The sequence below is a fragment of the Urtica dioica genome, chromosome 10 (assembly GCF_054948205.1).
Source record: "Urtica dioica subsp. dioica isolate 48M chromosome 10, U.dioica_male_clone48M_v1_H2, whole genome shotgun sequence".
Taxonomy (NCBI): Eukaryota; Viridiplantae; Streptophyta; class Magnoliopsida; order Rosales; family Urticaceae; genus Urtica; species Urtica dioica.
Genome location: NC_142765.1, coordinates 23613254 through 23636898, shown reverse-complemented (window position 1 = coordinate 23636898; position 23645 = coordinate 23613254). Strand labels below are relative to the sequence as shown.

The 23645-nt window shown below is 42.8% G+C and overlaps 2 protein-coding genes across 6 annotated transcripts; both read left to right on the top strand.

Annotated features, from left to right (window-relative positions):
- The first annotated feature begins 1792 nt into the window (after positions 1-1792).
- Positions 1793-7352, top strand: LOC149384229 (uncharacterized). Of its 3 annotated transcripts, none has more exons than XM_089628558.1 (6): positions 1793-2090; positions 2208-2331; positions 2435-2982; positions 3143-4115; positions 4224-6510; positions 6993-7352. In XM_089628558.1, exons 3-6 carry the CDS (start codon positions 2493-2495, stop codon positions 7020-7022), a joined length of 3780 nt encoding a protein of 1259 aa, XP_089484684.1. In that variant the 5' UTR covers positions 1793-2090; positions 2208-2331; positions 2435-2492; the 3' UTR covers positions 7023-7352. The 3 variants fall into 3 exon arrangements, with proteins under 3 accessions (XP_089484684.1, XP_089484683.1, XP_089484682.1); XM_089628557.1 differs by having other exon boundaries at positions 2198-2331; XM_089628556.1 differs by having other exon boundaries at positions 1793-2331.
- Positions 7353-15592: 8240 nt separating this feature from the next.
- Positions 15593-21669, top strand: LOC149384228 (uncharacterized). Of its 3 annotated transcripts, XR_016301706.1 has the most exons (8): positions 15593-15830; positions 16624-18941; positions 19046-19127; positions 19236-19302; positions 19867-20052; positions 20160-20220; positions 20424-20669; positions 21535-21669. XR_016301706.1 is itself a non-coding variant. In XM_089628474.1 (7 exons), exons 2-7 carry the CDS (start codon positions 16724-16726, stop codon positions 20591-20593), a joined length of 2784 nt encoding a protein of 927 aa, XP_089484600.1. In that variant the 5' UTR covers positions 15593-15830; positions 16624-16723; the 3' UTR covers positions 20594-21232. The 3 variants fall into 3 exon arrangements, 2 of the variants coding, with proteins under 2 accessions (XP_089484600.1, XP_089484601.1); XM_089628474.1 differs by lacking the exon at positions 21535-21669 and having other exon boundaries at positions 20424-21232; XM_089628475.1 differs by lacking the exons at positions 15593-15830; positions 21535-21669 and adding an exon at positions 15832-15984 and having other exon boundaries at positions 20424-21232.
- Positions 21670-23645: the final 1976 nt, after the last annotated feature.

The window sequence follows — 23645 nt, the reverse complement described above, 5'->3', positions numbered from 1 at the left end:
CTACTACCAAAAAAAAAAAAAATTACATACATCCTATTTTAATAAAGAAATTACATAGTCTTCATTGCTATTTTTATTTTATTTATAAAGAAATTAATAAAAATAACGTTTACATCCTATTTTAATTCATCCTGTTTTTTTTTTGTTTTTTTTATCATTTATCTTATTCATTTTAAACAATGTTCAGCATCATTTTTTTTTTTAGTTTTTCATACATGTTAATTAATTAATTAACGAGATTGGGCCTATTTGGTAGAGCTTATTAAGCTTGTATTTTGCTTTTTTATAAAAGCTTAATTGTTTTTTTTTTTTTTTTTTTTTGACCTGTTTGGTAAAAATAGCTTTTAAAAAAAACCCCAAAAGTGCTTTTGAGTTTATAATGCAAGTTTAAAAAGCTGTTCAAGTTAGAAAAGTCAAAAACAGTTTTCAAATGAAGAAACAAACAGGGCAGCAATTCTTAACTTTTGAGAAATGTTTTTCTTAAAAAAATATGATTGATTTACCCTCATGAATATAACGATATTCAGATTTAGAAATAAAATCTACTACCAAAAAAAAAAAAATTACATACTGAGTCTCAATCCTAACGTATCTGCTAAAATTTCTCTATTAGATATCTAAACCAGAATATCAATAAAATCTACGATGAAGCTTAAGTAAGTGTACAAATATCTCACACTTTCTGGAGAATGTACTCCACAAAATAAACAGAACGAAATAAGAAACTTGAGGATCAAAAAGGTACCAACGAAGTATTTCTTATTGTAGTCATTCTGTGTTAAATAAAACTTTTATCTTACTTTTGGCTTTTAAACCATTGTAGAAAAAAATAAACATTGAGGCGCTGCAACCATAATTTCACTTGATCCTCCGAAATCCTCGTCGAATATGGAAATAGAAGACATCTGCTCCTCTCTAATTACTTTGCAGTTGAGGATACGTTTCGTACAAAATTCTAAACAAATTATTATTATTATTATTTATTTTTTTTTTTTGCAAGGGAAGAGACTGAAATTTATTTTTTAAATAAATTTTTTTGGGCCTTTTTTGGGTTTCAATGCTGTTTTTTTTTTTTTTTTAAATATGGTGTTGAAAAAATAAATGAAATGTAATTAGTTATGTTGAGTGAGGTTAGAATAGAAATTTTTTTACTCCCTTATGACTCGGGTTGATTTATTTATTTATTTATTTTTTTTGGAACTTTCTTTGATCACTCATAATTTGGTAAAATTTTCATTTTTGTTAGCTTTTGATAAATCCCCTTACCAAATTCACATATCTTGATTTTTTTCAAGTTCACTCCAATTCACAAACACATTTAGTTTCTTTAAGAATAATTGGTATTTTTAACACACTTTTAAACATTAATTTCTTAGTCATCTTAACTCTAATTGTGGCAACGATGAATACAAATATGTTATAACTTTTCAATTTTATAGTCAGGGTCTCACTCAATTATTTTCCAAAAAATAAACCATAAATTTGAATTAACCTCTCTTTAATCCAAATTGTTCCAACAAAAAAAATGATACTTAAAAATGAAAGAAAAGCTTTAAAATATCAAACACCAAACCTCCAATTTCCAATCTCGAGTTTTATGTGAAAATCGTTCCAATGTTTTGTATAACGATAATTCTCTGATTTTAGAAAAATGTATTGTATTCCCCCCCCCCCCCCCCCCCCCCCCCCCCCCCACGACCCGACTATTTTGGATAAATTTTCAAATTTGTTCAAAACATTGACGGGAGTGAGTACAAATAAATTAAATGAATAAACCGTAGTAAACAGAGCGAGGACAGAGATGCAAATATGCCTTATTATTTTTGTTTAGGTTGATTATTTTTGGCAACAAAACAAGCTCTCTCTTCTTCACCACAACGCTGAGTTTTAATTTTGAACACCTCCGAATCAGTGAGTGAACCAAATGATTCTCACCACACCACACCTGAGCTCGAGACTGAACACTCAATCGAACACACTGATTCCGTTCTCCATTATCACTCCCTCCCTTTTTCCCTAAAACCGCCATCGAACTCCAATTTTTTGGAAGGGTTTTACGCTCGGGATAGCGAAGCTGAGCCTATCGAACGGTTTGCTTTCTCTCTTCGTCTTTTTTGTGCTTATTGTTTCACGCTGTACTCGGTGCTTTTTGTGGTGGACTGTCGGTTGATTTGTACTGTTTCGGTTCCGCGGAAAGCAAATCACAGAAAACGATGAGTAAAATGAGGACTTGGATTCGTTGCGACGCGGAATCTGATCCCACAGCTTAGCAATTGTGTATCTTGTTATCTGTGACGCCATTGATGCGGGAGAAAAAAGAACATAGTTTGAGTAAGTAGAATCACTAGGCTATTTGTGCTGGTACAGTAAAGAAAGAGAAGAGCTCGTGAAATCAGTTGCCCTAACTTGCGAAATGCTCTTATTGTTTCGTTAGGAATCAACCAGTCCAGAGAGAATTCAATGGAAGCGTAGCACGGGAAAGATCTTCTTCCATGTACGGCCAAGCCAATTACGGCCAGGGCTCTCAGCCTCCACGAGCACCTCCGCCGTATCAGCACGGGCCTCCGCAATACCCGCCTCGTTTTCCGGCCCCGCAGTCGTACCCGATCGGTCCTCCGCTGCAACACTCGTCGAGCAATTTGCCGCCCCCGCCCCCGCTGCCTCACGGAACGGGGTTTCGCCAGGTGTCGCATTCCGGGGCCGCTCTTCCGCTGCCTCCCCCGCCAGTTGCGTATGGAGGCTCGGGTTCCGAGGCTTGCCTTCTTCATCCTCCACCGAGCCTGTGTTCTCTGTCGGTATCGAAACCGAGGGATATGGGCTCTGATGCTGATAATGAGGGCTCTCAATCGGGAGCGGTGTTATCACTGGATGAAAGTGAGATGACGGATTCTCGTCCTCGATTCAAGGCGATGGAAGCGGGAAATCGTGCAGACGTTGAGGAGTTGGGCTCATCAAATTCTGATTCCGATATGGAGATGGAAGGTTAGGTTGTTATTGGTTTAAGACTCGGTTTGTAATTAAATCTTCTGTTCTCTGTATGTTGTTTTCTCGTGCGTTCCTTTTTCGCCTTTTTTTTCTTCTTCTTCTCTCACTGTCAGAATTCTGATGATATTGTTGAAACTTGCTTTTGTCTGTTTGCAAGATGATATTACCCTCACAGATAATCATCCGGGAACAGATTATTCAACCGAGATTCTGTCAAATGCTAAAGGAACGGGTGAAAAGGATTCAATAAACGCACCACAAATTTTGGTAGACCGTAGTCCAATGCATCTTAATCCATCTGGAAGTTTAGGCTCAGCTTCAACACCCACTCTGAAAGTTCATGATGCGGATATAGTTCTCAGTGGTGCCAAATGCCCTTTAGACAGCCCTCTTGGGACAATTGTCTCTGAAAGTCTTAATCCATCTGATACTTCGTTGAACACTGATACTTCCAATTCAAAAAAGAATCTCGAGTTGATAAAAGTTGCCAACCCAATGAGACTTCTTCAAGACTATGCTTCAGATGACAGCTCAGAAAATGGCGGTGACCTATTGCCTAGAGATACTGGAAGTTCCTTGGAGGCTGACAGAGAAACAAAGAGCCAGAACAATAAGATAAAGGGAAAACTGAGGTCTGAAATCTTCTCTGAATCTAACTTGCATCACAAAACTGGAGATGGTTTCTCAACTTCCAGAAGAGATATCAAGGCTTATAATAGAGTGTGTATCAGTACTGGGAGAGACAGTGGAGGTAAGGATACAGATGGTGAAAATCAAAACTCTATGAGAGACGGTACATCCCACGAAGGTTTTCGTGAAAAAGACATATTGGACGAAAGTGGTGCTCGTGAAACTTCGAAGATTTGCAGTGTTCCGAAGGAAAGTGAGGAGAAAAAGGTTCAGTCTGAGCCAGCTTCAATAAAGGTGGATGAATTTGGGAGATTGCTAAGAGAAGCCAGTGACAGTGACAGTGATTCAGGGTTTAATAGCAGAAATGAAAGAAGAAAAAGGAAATACGTGAGTCGGAGTCGTAGTCGCAGTCGAAGTCGAAGTCGAAGTCGATCTCCTAAAGACAGAAGAAGGAAGACGATTTCACGGAGAAGGGATTATGATAGAAGTCGATCCCGCAGGTGCCTTTTCATTTATTTGAGCAAATTATGCCTGCATAGTTCTGATTTTCATTTTGGTTATATTATTATGCCAATTGTATAATTTGTGGAATTCTTAATTTGTTTCAGTCGGTCACCCAGAAAACGAAGAAGCCGTAGTAGATCTCCCAAGAATAAGCGGGCATCTCAATTCAATGCTGGAAAATTCAGGTCAAACGGAAAACGGGGTTCGGAATGCTTTCTCTTCCTTCAGGGCAGATGTTTACGTGGAGCTTCCTGTCGATACATGCACCACGAAGCTAACAAGAGCGATAGTTCACGGAGCTACAGGAACACACAAAAGCACCCAGAAATCCGATCCGAAACGAAGAATCGTGATACGAAGAAAGAGACGAAGAGTTCTCCCGTTAAACAGCCAGAGCACGTGCACCACGAAACCCTAGTCAAAGAGATTAAAGAAGTGGCCGTCGATCAGAAAAAACAAGATATCAATATGGACTTAGATCACAGCTATGAATTGTTCAAACGCCGGAGTCCTGGGGAGGTGAAAACATTAGTAGACAATACTGGAACTTCACAGGAGAAGTCTCGCCCGCAACTGTTCACTGACACACCGAATTTCATGGTAAACCAGCCTCAAAGCACACCAGAAGATCGAAATTTAGTCTGCCCAGCTCCCGGGAAGGTGGGTGATCCGTCTGAATTTTTCACACCACCTAATCAAACAGCCGTAACTTCTCCGAAGAATATCCCCACCAGTGAATCTGCTCCAAACAACATGCCCGTTACAAGTTCATCCCAACAACCTTTTTCGTATGGACCAGTAATGGAACTCCCATCTGCTAAAGTGTTATTGCCACTTTCTTATCCTCCTCCGATTAACTCCCGAGAGCCTTCACAGCTACCCCCACCTCCTCCCATTCCCATCTCACATGGTGCAAATGCTCTTCATATGCCGATGGGTTACAACCCATATCCGCCTCAGTTTGCCCATCCAAGGAATCCTCATCCCTATCCCCCGTTTTCCGTTCCACCGAATTTCGGTTGGAACTTGCCTCCACCACCTCCTCGGCCACCCTGTGATATACGCTTCATGCATAGTGCTTCCTCGCAGTTTGAGCCTACCCACTTTCCGCCGAGGAATGACTTCGGTTCTCATATTCCCGCGAGAAACCCCGAGTTTCTGCATGTTTCCCATATAGAGCCTCCTCGCCAAAACCTGCAACTTCAGAATTCGGCTCCTGGAAATCTGAGAAGTCAGTTTGGAGAGCCTGGTCTCCCGAGAGACGGTCGGTTTTTGCATCATGCTGTCCAGGAATCAAGTACTCCAACTTCTTTAGGTCCCGTAAACTTGCACGAGCAACCTGTTCCGTCCTCAGAGCAAGTAACTGGAAACTTGCTCCAGCAATCAAGTGGTCCTTCAAAGGAACTCTCTGAATCACCCGCTGAAGCTCATTATTCTTCGCATACACAACAGGTTTACCCTCCTCTTGGTGAAGACCGGTTGAGCATGCCTGGGAAAACTGGGGCTGTGCCACAAGACCTCCCAGATCCAGATGAGAAAAATAATTTGGTTAATCGTTCCGATTTTGGGTTGCCTAAAATTATTGCACATCATAATCCTTATGCCTCAACATTTGAGCAGCCTTTTGGCTCAGCATTTGGTCCTACTTTCAGTCAAGGAATATCTAGAAACCAATACGATATCACCTCAACGCATGTGGGTGTAAATGAGCAAGGTGTTGGGGACTACAGATACAGACAAACAACACCTTCACCAAGTGCTGCTAGAGATGGTCAGAAGATTATGCCCGGGCCGTGTGGCGAACAGTATAATCCACTTATTGATTCCATTGAACCAACATCTAGTGCCAAAAGGAAGGATCGTCGCCGTAGAAACTGGGGTCCCGCTTCCGATTCCTATCCAATGGAATGTCCTAGTGGCTCCTATGATAAGCCGATGGACGTACATGAGATCGCCAGGCAAGAAGTTCCTGCTGAAGTTTCAACCACCTCTCTGGATAATGATGAATTTGGTGAGACAGCCGAGGGAGAAGTTGGAGCGGTTGATAACGAGAGCCTGAGTGATCTTGCTGGTGTAACAAACGCAGCGGAGATAGAGAGTGAGTCAAAGTCCCCTGGGGAGGAACAAAGTAATAAGAAGAAGAGGAGGAAGAAGAAGAAGGATTCCAGATCAGCTAAACCTTTTAAGATGGCCATTGCGGAATTTGTGAAGGATGTTTTGAAGCCGTCGTGGCGTGAGGGAAATATGAGCAAAGAGGCGTTTAAGACCATTGTGAAGAAGACGGTTGACAGGGTGTCCGGAGCCATGAAGGGCCACACTGTACCCAAGTCTCAGTCAAAGATCGATCAATATATCGAGTCGTCACAGCGGAAATTGACCAAACTTGTCATGGTAAACACCTCTTTTCCAACCTTGTTCTTTCTGCTTGAAAATGAAATATATCTGTTAGGGATCTATGTAGTCGTGTGCTCTGATAATCCCCGACGAAGTGTGTTTAGGATTTCTAAAATTGCAAGTTATTTCTGCCCTAAATGTTTGAAAAGATCTATTGAAATTTTCGGACTGGGGAGAATCAAGTTGGTTGTTGAATAAGCTTTGAAGGTTATTTTTAAATTCCATGTTTTCTTTCCCGTTGGTATCATTTCGATTCTGAATTAAGTTGAAATGGAAATTAAAATGTATATATATATATATATATATATATATATTTTAAAAAGAAACTCGAAAATTATATTAAAAAAATGCTATTTATTTAAAAACGGTTGCTTTTGTCTAACTAAAAGTTTACCCTACTCGATGGACGGGTACATATAGTAACGGCTAAGCGTTGAGTACACATTCTGATATGTACTTCCTGCCTCGAATTTCTGCAGGGTTATGTTGATAAGTACGTTAAAGTGTAAGAGACAGCGGTTCGGTGTACATGCTGATTTTGGGTATTAGGGTGTGTCTTTATTTTCTCACTCGTTATATTTCATTTGTGGAAAGAAATCTTGCGATTCATTATCAAACTGGGTTTTCTTCCCCTTTGTAAATTTTGCTTTTATTATGTCCTAACATAATGGGAGCTTTTAGGATGAAAAACTAAGTTTGTTTTTTTTTGCATCCCTTTTCTCAGTCGGATAGCATTTTCAGATAGGGAATTTTGATGTTATATTGTTGTGATAGCTTTTTCATTTTTTGCTTTTAGTTTGTAGCAGTCGCATCATGATAGTATAGTAGATTTCCTTCCCCATCATTGGTTTATTCTCTTATCCTTAGCAAATTACCAAAAGTTTCGTGCTGAATCCAGTTGGATGTAGCAAATGTTTTTTTTTTTCCTTTTTTTAGGGAACCAGCGAACAGGTCCAAAATCTCCTGAGAGGATACTCCTCCGTGTATTCAGAATATTCGAATGATAGCACATCGTCTATATGCTTCTGATGAACGGGAAGTAATAGATCATACTGAACTTAGAACACGATACCTTTGAATGTTAATGGATGAATCTGAACGTTCGAGGACCTGTGGCGCCAAACTTCCAACAGATCGGAAAGTGACTTTCTTCTTCCGAACAAAAATAATCTCAATAAGAATGTGGACACTGACAAATCTTAAGACTAAAAAAAGAATACGACTATTTCATTTAATTTTTTCATAATTAAGACATAACAATGTAATCGGTTTATTACCATCTTGCTTTCTATAATCGGCTTATTCCCTTCAAATTATTTTATTAGTATTCTTGGTTAGCTTCAAATTTTTATTGGAATGTCTGAATTTCTCTATGAAAATTGTGATTAATCGGTCATTTTCATAACCTTTAGCTCCGGTTGACATTGGTGAGCTTGAAACAGCATGTGTGGCACTGTCACTCGTTTTAGTACATGATTATCACTTGTATGTTTAATTAATAAATGTGAGTACTATAATAGAAATAAATAACAGTATACGGAATGGAGAAGAAATTGATCTTTATTGATGAAATTATCAAGACTCAATGGTCATTTTGAAGTTCTGATCGTCTTTTTATAGCCCCTGAATCCAAATGCGAGTTCCGTTTTTTGTGGATGACACATCTTTTGTTGAGTAAGTAATTGTCATTTCGAGCTCGCGTTTGAGACATGGTCGCCTAATTCGAACTCAGCTCGCAGATGGCAAACTTACATTGATCAGCATTTGAAAAAGGTCTTTTGCGCTTGGGCTCGTTGGCTGAGTTTCACATGCGTGGCCCAAGACTTCGGAAATTCAAGGCACAATTTCATTATTATTATTATTATTTTCATTTTTTTATTATTTTTTTTTGTTTTTTTGTTTTTTTTGTTTTTTTTGTTTTTTGAGGAAACGTGGTCGGTGTCACGGAATGTCATAAAAGCCCTCACGTATGGCGGAGGAATACCGTGGTTATAAGGATAATAGTGAAACAAAACCAACGGTAAAGAAACAGAAAAAAAAACTCAAACAGACAGGGCCTTAGGAGGCCGCGCGGGACCTCAACTCGCGATCATCGACCCTAATGGCCTCTTCCGAACAAGGCGGGACTAAACCCAGCCAGGTCGAGGACGAGTGATGGTTAACCGCGTAGCGCGCTAGATTATGAGCAGCAACATTACAAAGACGAAAAATATGCATAATGCGAAAAACCTCAAGCTCCCTCACCTCTCTGAAGATGCGAAGCAGGATCGTCCCAAGCTCTGTCGCAGGCGTCACACCCTCATCGATCATTCTCACCACCCCCAAGCAGTCAGACTGGATCGCCGCTCTCCTGCCACCGACGCTGCGAACTAGCTCTATGCCCTGGAGGACAGCATACGCTTCCGCAAGCTGGGGGGAGAACCCCCTAGCCAGGAAAAGCGTCTGCGAGGCGATCACCTCTCCGGTGTGGTTTCGGACAATGCAACCGACACCGAAGCCTCCACGGTCGCGAGCGAGAGCCGCGTCGACGTTAATCGAGAGGGTCCCGACACTAGGGGGGATCCATGTGGGGGTCGTAGTCACCCTCATGCTCGTCGGAGTCGCCCCAACCGTAGCCGCTCTGTATTCCTCGAGGAAGCTCACCGTCCACTGGACTAGCTGAGGCTGGCTCCAAGCTGATCTCCCGGCCAAGACATTGTTCCTGTGATTCCAAAGTTCCCAAATAATGGTAATGAAAAGCTCATGGAAACGAACCTCAAGGGTCTCTGTCGCTCTGAGGATAGCGTCGAAAGCGTTGCCGTCTCTGAAAGGCGGAAGAAGGTGGCCGAAGCCCACCTCTTTCCAGACTCTCCTGCTCCACCTGCAACCCCAAAAAGTGTGGAAAACGGTCTCTCTCGCCTCCTGACAGACAGGGCAGCTGTCGTCAGAGGTGATCCTCTTCTTAGCTAAGACTGCTCTGGTCGGGATCTGGCCTAAACAGACACGCCAACAGAAGAGTTTCACCTTAGGAGGAACTTTCAGCTGCCAGAACTTCGTCCACCACTTCTCCATGACCATCGGGTCTGAAGAGCTGGCGATCGGAGTACTGGCTCTCTCCATCGCGACACGGAAGCCGCTCTTGACGGAGTACTCTCCGTTCTCAGTGAAATGCCAGCGTCGCACGTCAGGAGTGCCCTCACCCCCACACGGAATGCTCAGGATCGCCGCAGCGTCCTCCTCACCGAACATCGCTGTGATAAGATCAACGTCCCAGCTACCATCGGGTCTCATAAGCTCAGCTACTCGCATATCAGGGGGGATCCAAGGGGGGTCAATCCAGGTGGCCGGTCTGTCCCTCGGAACCCAACTGTCGCCCATGACCAAAACAGACTCCCCGTCCCCGATCCGCCATCTCGAACCGGCCTGAATGATCTCGCGTCCCCAAAGAAGACTGCGCCATATGGAGGAGCTACACGAGCCGGGGAGAGCCGTCATAATATCACCGTCGGGGAAGTAGCTCTGTCTATAGACTCGTCCTACCAGACTATCCGGTCTCCTGAGAAGCCTCCAGACACTCTTAGCTAGAAGGGCCTGGTTAGACTTCTCCAGATCTCTGAAGCCCATCCCGCCATCTGACTTGTGCCGCGTGAGGTCATCCCACTTGCACAAGTGGATCTTCTTCGTCGCCGTTCCACCCCCCACCAGAATCTGGCTATCGCCGAGTGGATGTCTCTAATCAACCGCAGCGGGATCTTGTGGCACGAGGCCACGTAACTGGGGATCGACTGAAGGACGGATTTAATGAGGACCTCTCTGCCAGCCTGCGAGAGGGAGAGGCCATTCCAACCCTTAATCTTAGCCCAAACGCGGTCTCTCACAAATCCAAAAAGCTCCGCCTTCCTCCGACCAGTGAACGCGGGAAGACCCAGGTATCGCTTATGGCAGTCCGTCATCCTGACACCTAGGATCTGAGCCAGAACCTCCCCCTCTTCATCGCTAACCTCCGTACCGAAACAAACATCGGACTTTTGAAAGTTCACCATCTGGCCCAAAGCCTCAGAATAAGTCCGTAAAATGTCAGTAACCCTCTCACACTCGTCGAGTGTCGCTCGGCAAAAAACCAAGCTGTCGTCCGCAAAGAGAAGGTGTGATACATGAAGATCCCGGAACCGGACTCCTGAAATCGCTCCAGATTCCTCACTCGCTCGAAAGAGGCTCGAGAGGCCCTCGGAGCAGAAGAGGAAAAGGAAAGGAGAGAGAGGGTCCCCCTGGCGGAGGCCTCTGAAAGGAGTCACACTGCCTCGGGTGGAGCCGTTGATGTTGAAAGCAAATCTGACTGAGGTGACGCATCTCATGATAAGGTGCACCCACTGCGTGCTGTAACCAAGTCTCAGCATCATCGACTCGAGGTAGGCCCACTCCACTCTGTCGAAAGCCTTCGCCATGTCGAGCTTGAGAGACGCACTTTTTTCGTTACCGAAGCGTTTCCGCTTCATCGTGTGGAGAGCCTCGAAACCAACCATGACATTATCGAAGATCAGTCTACCACCAACAAAGGCGCTCTGGGACTCGGAAATAGCGTCGTGCATAGTAGTCTTAAGACGGTTGACCAAGCACTTGGCCACTATCTTATAGATCACATTGCACAGGCTAATTGGTCTGAAATCGCTGACCCGTCTCGGGTCCTCGACTTTGGGGATAAGGGTGACCACGGTATCATTAATGGTGGCCACCTCGTCCCCGTCGTTAAGAATCCCAAGGCAGGTCTTCAGGACCGATTCGCCTACGATGTCCCAATATCTCTGGTAGAAGATTGCGGGAAAGCCGTCACTTCCCGGGGCCTTGATCGCGTCCATCGAGAAAAGCGCCTTTTTCACCTCCCCTGGCTCAAAAGGCGCTCCAGCTCGGCGTTCAAAGCCTCCGAGATCCTAGGCTGAACGCTCGCAGAAACTAACTCGATTCTCTGCGAAGAAGGCCTCGCTGAAGAGAAAATGTCGCCAAAGTAACTAGCGACGATCCTCTCTATCTCAGAATCTCCACTGTGCCAAACCCCGTGATCGTCCTCCAGCCCCCTGATAGTGTTCCTCTTCCTCCTAGCAGAAGCCTTACGGTGAAAAAGCTTCGTGTTCTTATCCCCGCACCGCATCCAGGACACTCTGCTCCTCTGTCTCCAGTACTGCTCCTCCTTCTGAACTAAGGCGTCAAGCTGTCGCTCCTCCCGTCGGAAGGACTCCATGCAGAAATCCGGGCCCGTTAGTCCCGCAAGCTCAACGATCTGCTTCTGCTTCTCGATCCTATCTCTGATCTCTCTGTTCCTCTCACCGCCCCAGCGGGAGAGGCTCTGTCTGCACTGACAGATCGCATCAGCTAAGCTCGGACTCTGATCACCACTCTGGCCCGTCTCCCAAGCCCTACGAATCCGCTCGTCACACTCAGGCTCACCAATCCAAGACTCCTCAAAGAAGAAACGCCTCAGCCTCCTGCTTCGCCGGCGATCTCTGAGACCCGCTGTAAGCAGAAGAAGAGGTCTATGGTCCGAGCTCCAGAACCTCAAGTGTCGAACTGTGGCCGAAGGGAAGAGATCGCTCCACTCGTGACTCGCAAGGCATCTATCCAAGCGCTCCTCTAAACTTCCTCTGCGCCAGGTGAAAGGGTCTCCCTCGAAACCTAAGTCATGGATGTCGCAATCCGAAATCATCTCTCTGAAAGCAGATAACTGGCCGGGACCTCTGTCTCTACCTCCTTTAATCTCTGAATTGGAGACGACTTCGTTCATGTCTCCTCCGGCTAGCCAAGGACCCGTGAAAGAGCTCCGGAGGCGACGAAGAAGCTCCCAAGTATGTCTCCTCTGGGTGCTCACTGGATCTCCGTAGATCCCCGCAAACCTCCAGCTCTCGCCTAACTCGTTAACCAGATCTCCCTCGATGTGATATCTCGAAAACGTCCCGAGTAGGAATCTCACAGGCTCTTTCCAAAGCAACATCAAGCCTCCACTCCTACCAAGACAGTCCACCGTCATACAACCATCAAAACCAAGCAACACTCTCACCCTTTCAGCCCCCTCACGCCGTAGTCTAGTCTCCGATAGAAAGATAAAATCGGGACTATGATCACGAACGTGGGCAAGGAGGGCTGACCTCGTCCCGGGGTTGCCTAACCCCTGGACGTTCCAAATAACGCCTATCATCGCGTTCGGCGGCCCTCACTCTCGAGGGGCGCCGCTCTCTCATCAGTAACAACTAAGGTCGAATCTAACGGACTAGAAACTTCCAAAGTACGAGTAACAGAAAAAAAATTCTCTCCTTCCTAGGTCAAGTGTGGCAGAAAGTAAGTCTCTATGACCTATATCAAGCTGAAGCACATGAGAATGAGAGGTGATAGAAGGACTTACCTGTGTGTCGAGCGTGGAACTCCACACTCTCCCTTGCCCATTCTCACCATCGGACCTGGTCCCCGTATCGGCTACCATCTCCCGCTGGACTCCGTGTGATGCGCCGATGGTCCTCTTTGGGTCGCATCTTGCCTCGCCGCCGGCTTCGATGAATCGCGCCATTCTCTTCACACTCCCCACTCTGAGCCGGTCGTTGGATTTTCTCTTTCCTGCTCCTCCTTCGGCAGTTCCCACCGTTCCCGACCCTCCGCCGGTGCTTATCATCCCAAGCCCGGATTCGTCAGCCCCTAACTTGTCAGGTGTCGTGCTATAGCCCATAGCGCGCTTCCTAGAAGTAGTGACCTTTCGCTTGGCCGCAGCAGAACCAAGCGCAAGTGGGCCCTCATGAGATGGGGAAACAGGATTGCTTTTGGGCTTTACACTAGCTTCCTGGCCCAACAATCCAGCAGAGGGAGGGAAATGAGAGCCCACCTTGGCAGAGGAGGCATCCTGGCCCAACAACCCGGAGGCAGGGCCCACCAAAAAAGAAGAGTCCACCTTGGCAGAGGTTTTCTCGGCAGCAACACTTTTCCTCAAGTCAACTTCATAATTCCTTAAAAGGCTCTCAACAACCCTGTCAGGAGCAGAACCTTTCCCATCCCCTGAGGTAGCACCCTCTTCATCGCGCCCCACGCCAAGAGACTCATCTTCTCCTTCCTTTCGTTTGTCAGACCCAGAACAGTGAGCCAAAATGCCATTCTTGGCTAAAACCCCCAAATTCGGGCGAGAACCCTCCTCGGCAGATGAGGAGCAGGTATTTTTTTTCCTCTTTTTGGAGACCGACCCCACCTCCCAACGGTCCGATGGCAGGCTTCTCAGTCGGCAGGTCCTTCTCCACGCCTGCGCCATTTTTTCCGGCCCCAAGAATCCCGGCCGAACTCCTCTGTTGTTCCTCGCCTGCTTCCCTGGGCTCGGAGTCGGACGTCCCAGCGGTATTGGCGCGTTGGTGGCGTCGCAGATCGACCTCCGCCGTCGTCCTCTGTTGTTCCTCGTCAGCTTCCCTAGGCTCGGAGTCGGTCGTCCCAGCGGTAGTGGCGCGTTGGTGGCTTCGCAGATCGTCCTCCGCCGTCATCCTCGGCCCACTGTTCTCGTCGTCCACATCCATCGCCACCGATGGAGGATCTGAGGCACCCGGCTGGTGAGCCTCTTGCTTCCCCTCCGATCTCAGGCCTCCCCCGCTTCCCTCAGCTCTATCCCTGGGCAATTTCTGGTTTTCCTTCGCCGGAGAACCACTCGACCCGGTAGGTTTTGGGCCAGACCACCCCTGAGCCACATAAGAGCCCACACCGCCAAATTTTCGAGTGCCTCCATCAAAACTACTCGGGGCTTCACCCCTCAGCCAAGCCCCGTACTTGAGGCTCCCAGGCTCGCCATCTTTTCCCCCTGTTTTCGAGCAGTCCGAGCTGCCATGGCCCAGGCTTCCGCAGATGTAACAAAAGTCAGCCAATTTTTCGTAACGGAAGGCTATCCACGTTTTGCTGTCACCCGTGCTGAGTTTAACGAAGATACCCCTCACCAGGGGTTTGCTCACATCCAGGGCCACACGAGCACGGATAAAATCGCCTCTGATTCTACCCTCTCTGTCCTTGTCAATCCTGACCACTGTGCCAATCCTATTCCCGACCAGTTCACCCATCTTGACTGACCGATACGCAATCGGGATTCCGTGCAGTTGGGTCCAAAACTCCACCCATCGAAACTCATCGTCTATGCCACGCTCTGCTTCCGGGTCACTCAGCACCAGGAGTGACTTGTCGAACATCCAGGGGCCCGTGTCCCAGACCCGTTTTTTGTCAGCCTCCTTGGCAAATCTGAAGCAGAAAGCTCCATCGCCATGGTCGCTGATTTCAAGCTTCCCGATGGGTCTCCATATGCGCGCCATAACAGACTTGAGGGCATTCCGGTTGAAAGGCTTCCTTCTCAGCAGCTTCCCGAGCAGGCATCCCGATAAGTCGGCTCTGGTACCAGCAAGCTCTTCCTTTTCAAGGACCATAACCTCGTCCTCCTCGATGCCCAAATCGGACCACTTGTCGCACAAGTCCTCCATCGACTGGCAGTGAAGGAACAGGCGAAACACTCTGACTAACTCAAGCAGAGAAAAAACTTTTACTTGTTGAATACTTGTTAAAGAGGACCTTTCTAGTTAATCACTAGAGAATTGACCATGACTATGGATAATTTATTTTTTTTGAGCAAATTACTTTTACGATGACTCGAATCCACTCCAAATTTTGGGGAGTAGGGGTGCTTACGGCTTACCAACTAAATTAGCTTCTCTTGTCACTACGGATATATTTTTTTAACTTTCCTTTCATCTATGAAAAACAATATAAAAAATGACACACCTATGACTAGATTTTTGAAATTGGGTGGTGCAAATGCTATATTTCCCTTCACCGACGTGCTGGAATCCTAGAGTGGATTCTTCGGAGATTCAAGAGTTCTAGACACCGTGAAAACAATTTGTTCCAAATATATATATAGATATATGTATATATATATATTCTTTTTCCTTTTATTAATTTAGTCATTCTTTTAATTTTTAGCTGCAAATCGTTTCATTTAAAAACTTAATGACCGAATTTGAAAGATCGTGCACTATTTAAAAACTTTTTTTTTTTTTTTTTCTAAAAAATTTAATCCTGAGTCTTTAAAATCAAAATTAGTATATCGGTGCGGGCAAGGGCAAACAAACAAGAAAAGTGAAAACGTCACGTGCGAGGCACGGGGTTACAGATCGCAGGGACTTCGTTGTTGTTTGGTAGTACTTTTGGTTATGGCGGCTTAGTCCTCAACTCAACGAACCTAGCCAAACACTACACACCATATCTTCGCGCTCTCGTTTCCAAATCCACTTCCTTCGTTGCTTCATTTCCCTCTTCTTCCCTGCGAAATCCAGCTTTGAAAGGTTTTCTTTCTCTCTCTCTTTCTCTATATTATCACTACGTAATTGGGGATTCGTATAACATTCTATGTTGAAACAAGAAAGTGAATAAATATCGTCGAGCCTCAAACGAACACAAATCCTCAAAAGTTCCAAATCTGTTCATCGATTTTGGAAGGTACCACCACTGGCGTTTATACATAGTTTTGCAAGAAAACACATCTGTATGAAATAATTATCGTAGCCAGGCCATGTAAACTATCGTGGTTATGTTAGATTCAAGATTTTGTTTATTCTCCATAAGAGATGGGCTTTTTGCTTCCGGGTTTTGTCTTGACGCGAACATCAACTCTTCGTTAGTTTAAGATATGTGAAATCCTCTCGTTTAGCTTCGTCTGAATTGGATGCCAATTTGAATATTTATATTGTTCATTTTTTTTTAATAGATATTTTCTGTCCGAGCTGTGTTTCATTAGGAAGTTGATAGAACTCGATACAATGAGAAAGGGAACACTAAAACAGGAAGAAAAAAAAAAGAAAAAAAGATTCAGTTTCCTCAATTTTGGTTTTTGGAAGAATGAAGTCATTGCATTTCTGGTTTATTATGTGAGGCATTTAGTAATACCCCTTTGGTTATAAGAGATGAACTGAGAGCAACTGTTTTCATTATGTAACCATGCCTTCTAACTTGTTTGTGTTTAGAACAATTTATTTCAACTGTTTGTGTAGAAAAAATTTGCTTTCTCGTTCTTTGTTGAGCACATGTTTTGATTGATTAAATACTCAAGGTCCTCTTTTTTTTCCTGACGTATTTTAGGTGCTGCCGAGTGGCTTTCCGGGGAATCTGAAGCGTGTTAGACATTTCATAATCACAGGATCTCCAAGCAGACCTATACTTTTGGTGGTGTTGGATCAGAATGGATCCTGAAAATCAAATGCCTAGTCAAAACCCAAGTTTGTACAGTAAAAATAAGAAAAGAAGAAAGCATGGGAAAAATCTGAATTCCGAGGCAACCCATCATTGCTCGGAAGATGATTTTTCGAAGAAGGATACTCCTAAGCCTCCTGCCAAGTCCTCGGAAGCTGAGAAAATAAAGGAAAACAGACAAAAGAAGAGAGACAGTTCGGCGGATCATCAGAGCACTAGCTCGGAGCCCGCGGAAGATGCAATTTCAAGAAAGGTGGGAAGCAAGAAAAAAGTTAAAGAAAGCGACAGTGTAGAAATGGAAACTCTGGATAACGACACAAGCTTAATCGTTCCGGAAAATCCTGAGGGTAACGTTTCTTTAAGAAAGGAGAGTAGAAAAAGAAAAGCCAAACTGAAAACTGCGGAGAATGTAAGTAGTTTATTAGATAATAACAAGGTGGGCGATACAAGTTTAGAGCCCGCGGACACAAAGAAGAAAATGAAGAAGAAAAAAGCAAAAGATGGTAACACCGAGGAGGCTTTGGCTGATGGTACCTCAATAGACGGAGAAGAAAAGAAGAAAATGAAGAAGAAAAAAGCAAAGACTAGTGGAAATGTATCCGAGACTGGTGTAGAGCCCGTGGCTGATGATGGTTCCTCAAGAGACGGAGAAGAAAAGAAGAAAGAAACTAATGGCAGTTTTGGCATTGAAACGGCGATAGTGGATCATGAAATGGTCCCAACTGACGGAGATGCTGAAAAGTCCAATCCCCTTTCGAGAAAGAAGAAAGGAAAGAAAAAACAGAAGACAGCTAAAAGTTGTGATGTCGAGAGCTCTGAGGCCGGGGAAACAATGATAGAGCCCGAAGCTGTTGGTGCTTCAAGAGACGGGGATGTGAAGAAAGAAACCGAAAGTCGTAACGATCCTGGAGCGGAAATTGTGGATGATACCAAAGCAGATGGCACGGGATTAGACCCCATTGCAGATGTGACTCGAGAGAAGAAGAAGAAGGCAAGAAAAAGGATGAAGAAAACCCGAGGTGATGAGGGCGAAGCGACTAAAGTTGATACCGAGAGTGCCTCACTGATTCATATGAAGGCCGAGGATACAAGCACAGAGCCCGTAGCTGATGGTACTTCAAGAGACGGAGAAGAGAATGAGAAAGAATCTAAATGTGTTGGTGCTCTTGGAACGGTAACTCTGGATAGTGATAGTGCCGGATTGGTCGCCATCGACACTGGCGCTTCAGCAAAGAAGAATATAAAGAAAAGGAAGAAGAACACTGAAAATGGCGATGTTGAAGAAACACAAGGTGAGAATGACAGCACCTTAACAGCTCCAATAGAGCCCGGGGATAGAAATGAAGAGCCCGGAGCAAAGAAGAAGAAAAGTAAACTAAAGAAAAAAGCTAAGACAAGTGAGAATCTGGAATCAGCTACACTGGATAACGAAAGAACTGTAATCGGAAAAAACACTAATGAGGATCGTACATGCCTTGACTCTGAAGCTAACATTGACCAAACAGTGGATTCAGAGAAGCTTGTTTCAGAGTCCCTGGCCAATACAGATACGGAACAAGAGAATCAGAATGTATCCACCTTGGAAGCTCGTGAAACAGAAGAAGATGTTCCTATGGAATGTCCAGTTGATACCGAGAAAAAGAAAAGGAACAGAAAGAAGAAGAAAGTTAAGGCTACGGGGGACAATATCTGTGAAAGTAAGGAAGAATTCAGGGAATCTCCACAAGATGCTATAGCAGACAGTGTAATGGTAGAGAATATGGATTCCATCCAGTCTTCGGAGAAACCATCAGTGGGAAAGCTAGTAGCAGAGAAGGACAACATTGATTTGGTTGCAGAAATTGCCGTATTGAACTGCGATAGTATAAAGGAAAGCTCTCCGGCTATTGTGGAACGAATTGGGGTTTTATGTGAGGCAAATAACAGTGCATTAAAGAATGTCAATCATGATCATAACTCAGAGGCTGATGGTCCTGTTGTAGAGAAAGAAACTGTTAGTAAGTCTTCAGACGAAGTAGGTAGCGTCTTAGGACAGGTTGCTGAACTTCCTTCTGAGAAAGAATTGGAAGGAACTTTACCAGTAAGATCTTTGGTTCCTAGATTCAGAAAAAAGCTTCTCATCCTCGATGTGAATGGGATTCTTGTCGACTTTGTTGAGGGTAATAATCCGCAACACAAACCCGACATTAGAATATCGGGAAAAGATGGTGAGCATTGCATTTCAGTACTGTTCTTGTTCTTAAACCTTACAACTGATGATAATCTGATGCTGTTTTGGCCTTGTTTTTTCCTCGTATGTTTCCCTCTGCAGTTTTCAAGAGACCCTACTGTGACGAGTTTTTAGAATTCTGCTTTGAGAGGTTTACTGTCGCTGTGTGGACGTCAAGATTGAAGTAATTTTCAACACAAGAAAATCACTTGGTGCTTTGTACTATATATATATATATATATATAATATTTTTTATCAGTAAATAGACTGAGTGCGTTACAATGATTTGCAGGAGAAATATGGAGAAGGTGATTGACTTCCTTTTTGGTGAGTCACAAAAGAAACTCCTATTCTCCTGGGTAAGTCTGCCTTATCTCTATTTTTAATCCGTGCACTTTCAGAAGAGCGGTTATGCAACTTGTGCGGATGATTTTCATTATAAGAATTGAATCTCAATTTTTATTTACATGTGTACATTATCTTACTTTAACTCCATATGTCACTGCTGAACAAAACTTAGTGGTTGTGGTCGTTCAAATTAGTGTATGGGGTTCATTAATTCAGTATATGCCTTGAAATTTTTTTATTGGTAGGTGCTTCAAAAATACATTGTATAGTTAAGAATCATGTCCCCAACAATTGTCCTGTCTAAACTAAGAATCATCCTTTGACACTTGTCTCCTAGGATCATTTAATCTACTGACCCTTGCTCACAATATAACTTCTTCTATTTTCAAAATGAAGTTAAAGAGGTCCAAATTCAGTGTCATTCGGCTTGACTTTGGGTTTATAAGTACTCGGCATTTAAAAGATGGCTATACACGAATCATTTGAAGTTTTTCAAAGCCGTACACTCATGCAGATTGGTCTTTGGAATTTTTTATTCGACAATAATTTGCAATTTGTTTTACATGTTCATTCAGGATCGTTCCCAGTGTACTCTGACAGGGTTCAACACCATCGAGAATCAATGGAAACCCTTGGTTTTGAAGGAACTCAAGAAGGTGTGGGATAAAGTTGAGCCTGATCTTCCGTATGAAAAAGGAGATTATGATGAGACAAACACACTATTAGTGGATGATTCTCCGTACAAAGCTATACGCAACCCGGTCAGTTCAGGAAGACGTTTCTTACTGTGTTAATGCTGTCTCTAAATGGTCCAAAAATAAACTTCCGGTTCTAGCTCCTTACTTTCATATTATCATCAATATTTCAGGTCCACACTGCAATTTTTCCAAGGGAATATAGATTTACGGATCGGGGAGATAAAGTTCTAGGTAAGTGTATTCTTTGGACAGTAAATTTTGGGTTTTTCTGCCAATCACTTCTGATATAAATTAGTTTAGTTCTTATCAATGTGAAGGAAACAAAAAACATGTTCAAGGTTATACTATGTGGAAAGTCATTTACAACTTTGCTTAGACTGAATTTGGTTATGATGTCCTAATACATGCTTTTTATTCTTTGCGTCGAAAAACAGGACCCGGGGGTGCTCTTCGGGCTTATTTGGAAGGCCTGGTTTCGGCTAAAAACGTCCAAAAGTATGTCAATCGCTATCCATTTGGCCTACCATCTATCACGAAATCACACAGATCATGGGACTTTTACGAGAGAGTCATCAAAGCAATGGAAAGGCGATCCAAATCATGAAACTTTTCCCGGACCATAGATGGGCTTGAGGGAGTTTCTCTTTCTTCTTTCCTTCTAATCGGAGAAGCTTATTCAGGTAGTTTCCTGTGACGAAACGGCCATTGACACCAAAATCCACTTTCAAAAGGTTTAATGTTCGGGTGTTTTAACTAAATAGCCAATTGAGATTAAAAGATAAGCATAATAGTCAAAGTTTACAAGTACCAGGTTTCAATAATATTTTTGACCGATTAAATCTTTTTGGAAGTGTTAAATTACTTATATACATCATCATAAAATTTAGTCACAATGTCTATTTTACTAAAAAAAAAATTGACAACCCTCTTACTAAAAGCTTGAAATTTTGGCTATTTTACTCATCAATTAAGTTCTGGTGGCTATTTTGTATTATTTTTCCTTAGCTTGTTATAGGTATTTGTTACAGAACCTGAAAGTTTTGAATTTTTACGCAACTAGATTATTTGACATCACTCGTGAACAATATAATTTCCAGTTTTGTCAACGAGAATCTTTTCAATTTCATGTAATACAGATTCACAAGTAGTTAAAGACATTATGTGAATTTTGTTTGAGTAGAGCTTTGGAAACTTGTAGTTTTGTACCCCAAACTTTATATTGCACGTGACATTGGTTTTTGTTTTTTTTTTGTTTATATTCAAGTCTCATAAAGTGCTCAATAATTTATTTGGGTCTCGCATCTTTCTAATGGCTAAATATGGTCGCACATTACAAATCGCGTCTATCTCCCCAAACTCGTAAAAGGAGGCATGCATAAAAATAAACACTGAAGCTTGTCAGCAGCCTACAGTTGCATTTCCATTTAAAACATACCCTACAAAATCTAGCCAATCAAATATATTTATATTTATTTAGTTATTACAACTATTGTTAATCAATTAATAAATTAGTTTATTATTCATTTTTTTCCTGCGAATTTTCAGTTTCTCAACTGTCAAGCTGAACGACTTGTTTTGACATGGTCGTCGATCGCCCTCATCTGCAATTTTAGTTTCACATTCAATCTTGCTTTTACATCAATTTTCTCATCTTAAATTTCAAGTACTACTATGTTTTTTTTTTTTTTTTTTTTTTTTTTTTTTTAATAAATAAATGATATGAAATAGCCAATTTAAACTATGATTTTTGCAAAATAGTCATAGTTTCATTAGGTATAGCAAAATAGTCAATTGTGAGTACTACGACTTTTAATCCTGCCTCGATTAATTTTAATACAGCCTTCATAAAGCTTACATTCTGTCTTTATAGTTCGTGGGATTAAATTTAATCCAACCTAGATTAATCTTACTTTGACTAGTTCTATTTTGTAAAAGCTTAAGTTATATTTGGTTATATAGCCGCTTATCATCGTTTGTAGTTTCATATTGATATCCGTGGTTAGATTGAAAGTAAACAATAAATCCTAAAAATTATTTTCTTGTGTTGCTCTGATAACTTCAATCTATGGTTCGAAAGTTACTGTTGATGAAAAATATACGTTGACCCACGCTACTTGATTTGATTTCCACCCCTCCTTTTCAATAACGTCAAACACACAGTCAATTCACATTACTGATCAAGATTGTATTGCTTGCTCAACCTGGACAAAAGATAGCAAAGTGTATTATTCACAAGTACTACTATGTTTTTTTAAATTTTATTTTATTATTATTATTATTTTTTTTATCATCGTTTGTAGTTTCATATTGATATTCCTGGTTGGATTGAAAGTAAACAATAAATCCTAAATTATTTTCTTGTGTTGCTCTAATAACTTCAATCTATGGTTCGAAAGTTACTGTTGATGAAAAATATACATTGACCCACGCTACTTGATTTGATTTCCACCCCTCCTTTTCAATAACGTCAAATACACAATCAATTCACATTACTGATCAAGATTGTATTGCTTGCTCAACCTCGACAAAAGATAGCAAAGTGTATTATTCACAAGTCATAAAATATGAAAAATATTGTACTTATTGTCTAATATTGATGTGTCCTGTAAAATATTATTGTCGGTAGAGAGACTTTTACTTAGAGGAGCTGTGAAATTATCACTAGACTAATATAGGTATCACCACACTTATTTATCTTTCTGTTTCTAACTAAGTTCTGTAATTTGTTGTAATTTATTTTAGTTGTAGGTTAGGCATTTACCTATTTGTTCGTGCATAGAATTAAGGGATCTGTTTAGGGTTTTCATGACTTGAAGTGCACTATTGGTTCCCTAGTTAGATGAAGTATGTGACCATGTGTCAAGTCTATCCCTTTTTCCCAAGTTAGAAAGAAGCCTTTGTTCAAGTACACCATGAAGAAACTTGCAGGAAAGTGACGCTGGAATCAGTCACTAATTCAACCATTCACACAACTACTCTCTTTGCCTCAGCCTTCAACAACCGCCAAAGCGGACAAAATTCCGAGCGAAGCCCAGCCCCCATAATAAATCAAACAGATCATGGTACAATCATTGCAAGAAGCCTATTTGTGACCTGCTAGAAGATACACAATCGACTCGACAATCACTGCAAATAAAAATCCAATAATGAGTCTAGACGATAAATTGCTGAAAGCTCACTTATGTTAATGCTCGGTTATGAACAAACATCGAAAATCTGTACGAGCTAGGGTCGGACCCTGAGATAGCACGTAGGCTGGGTGTCATTCTCACTTGAATCACCGACCTTCGGTGGTTGAGAGTTGCTCATGTTCAGGTCCTGTGGAGGAAACAGTAACTAGAGGGGACGCGAAGAGATTGCCCCTACGCGCACTCTGACGCTCAACATCAGTATTAGTGTAATGTCAAAGTGGAAGGGTCTCATCTCGTCTCCAAACGTTAGTGTTTGGAGAGAGGAAAAGAGAGTTGTGTGTGTGTACATAGTGTCTGCAAGTCGGGGAGAACTTACATTCTCCTTGGCAGCCGTTGGCTAATTTGGGCGCATCCGACCTCAATTTCGACAATTAGGGCTTTACTGAGGGCCGGTATTCTCCTGATGAGCTGTTATTTTCTTTCATGTCTCGATTTGATTAATCACTCATCAAACATGCACATTTT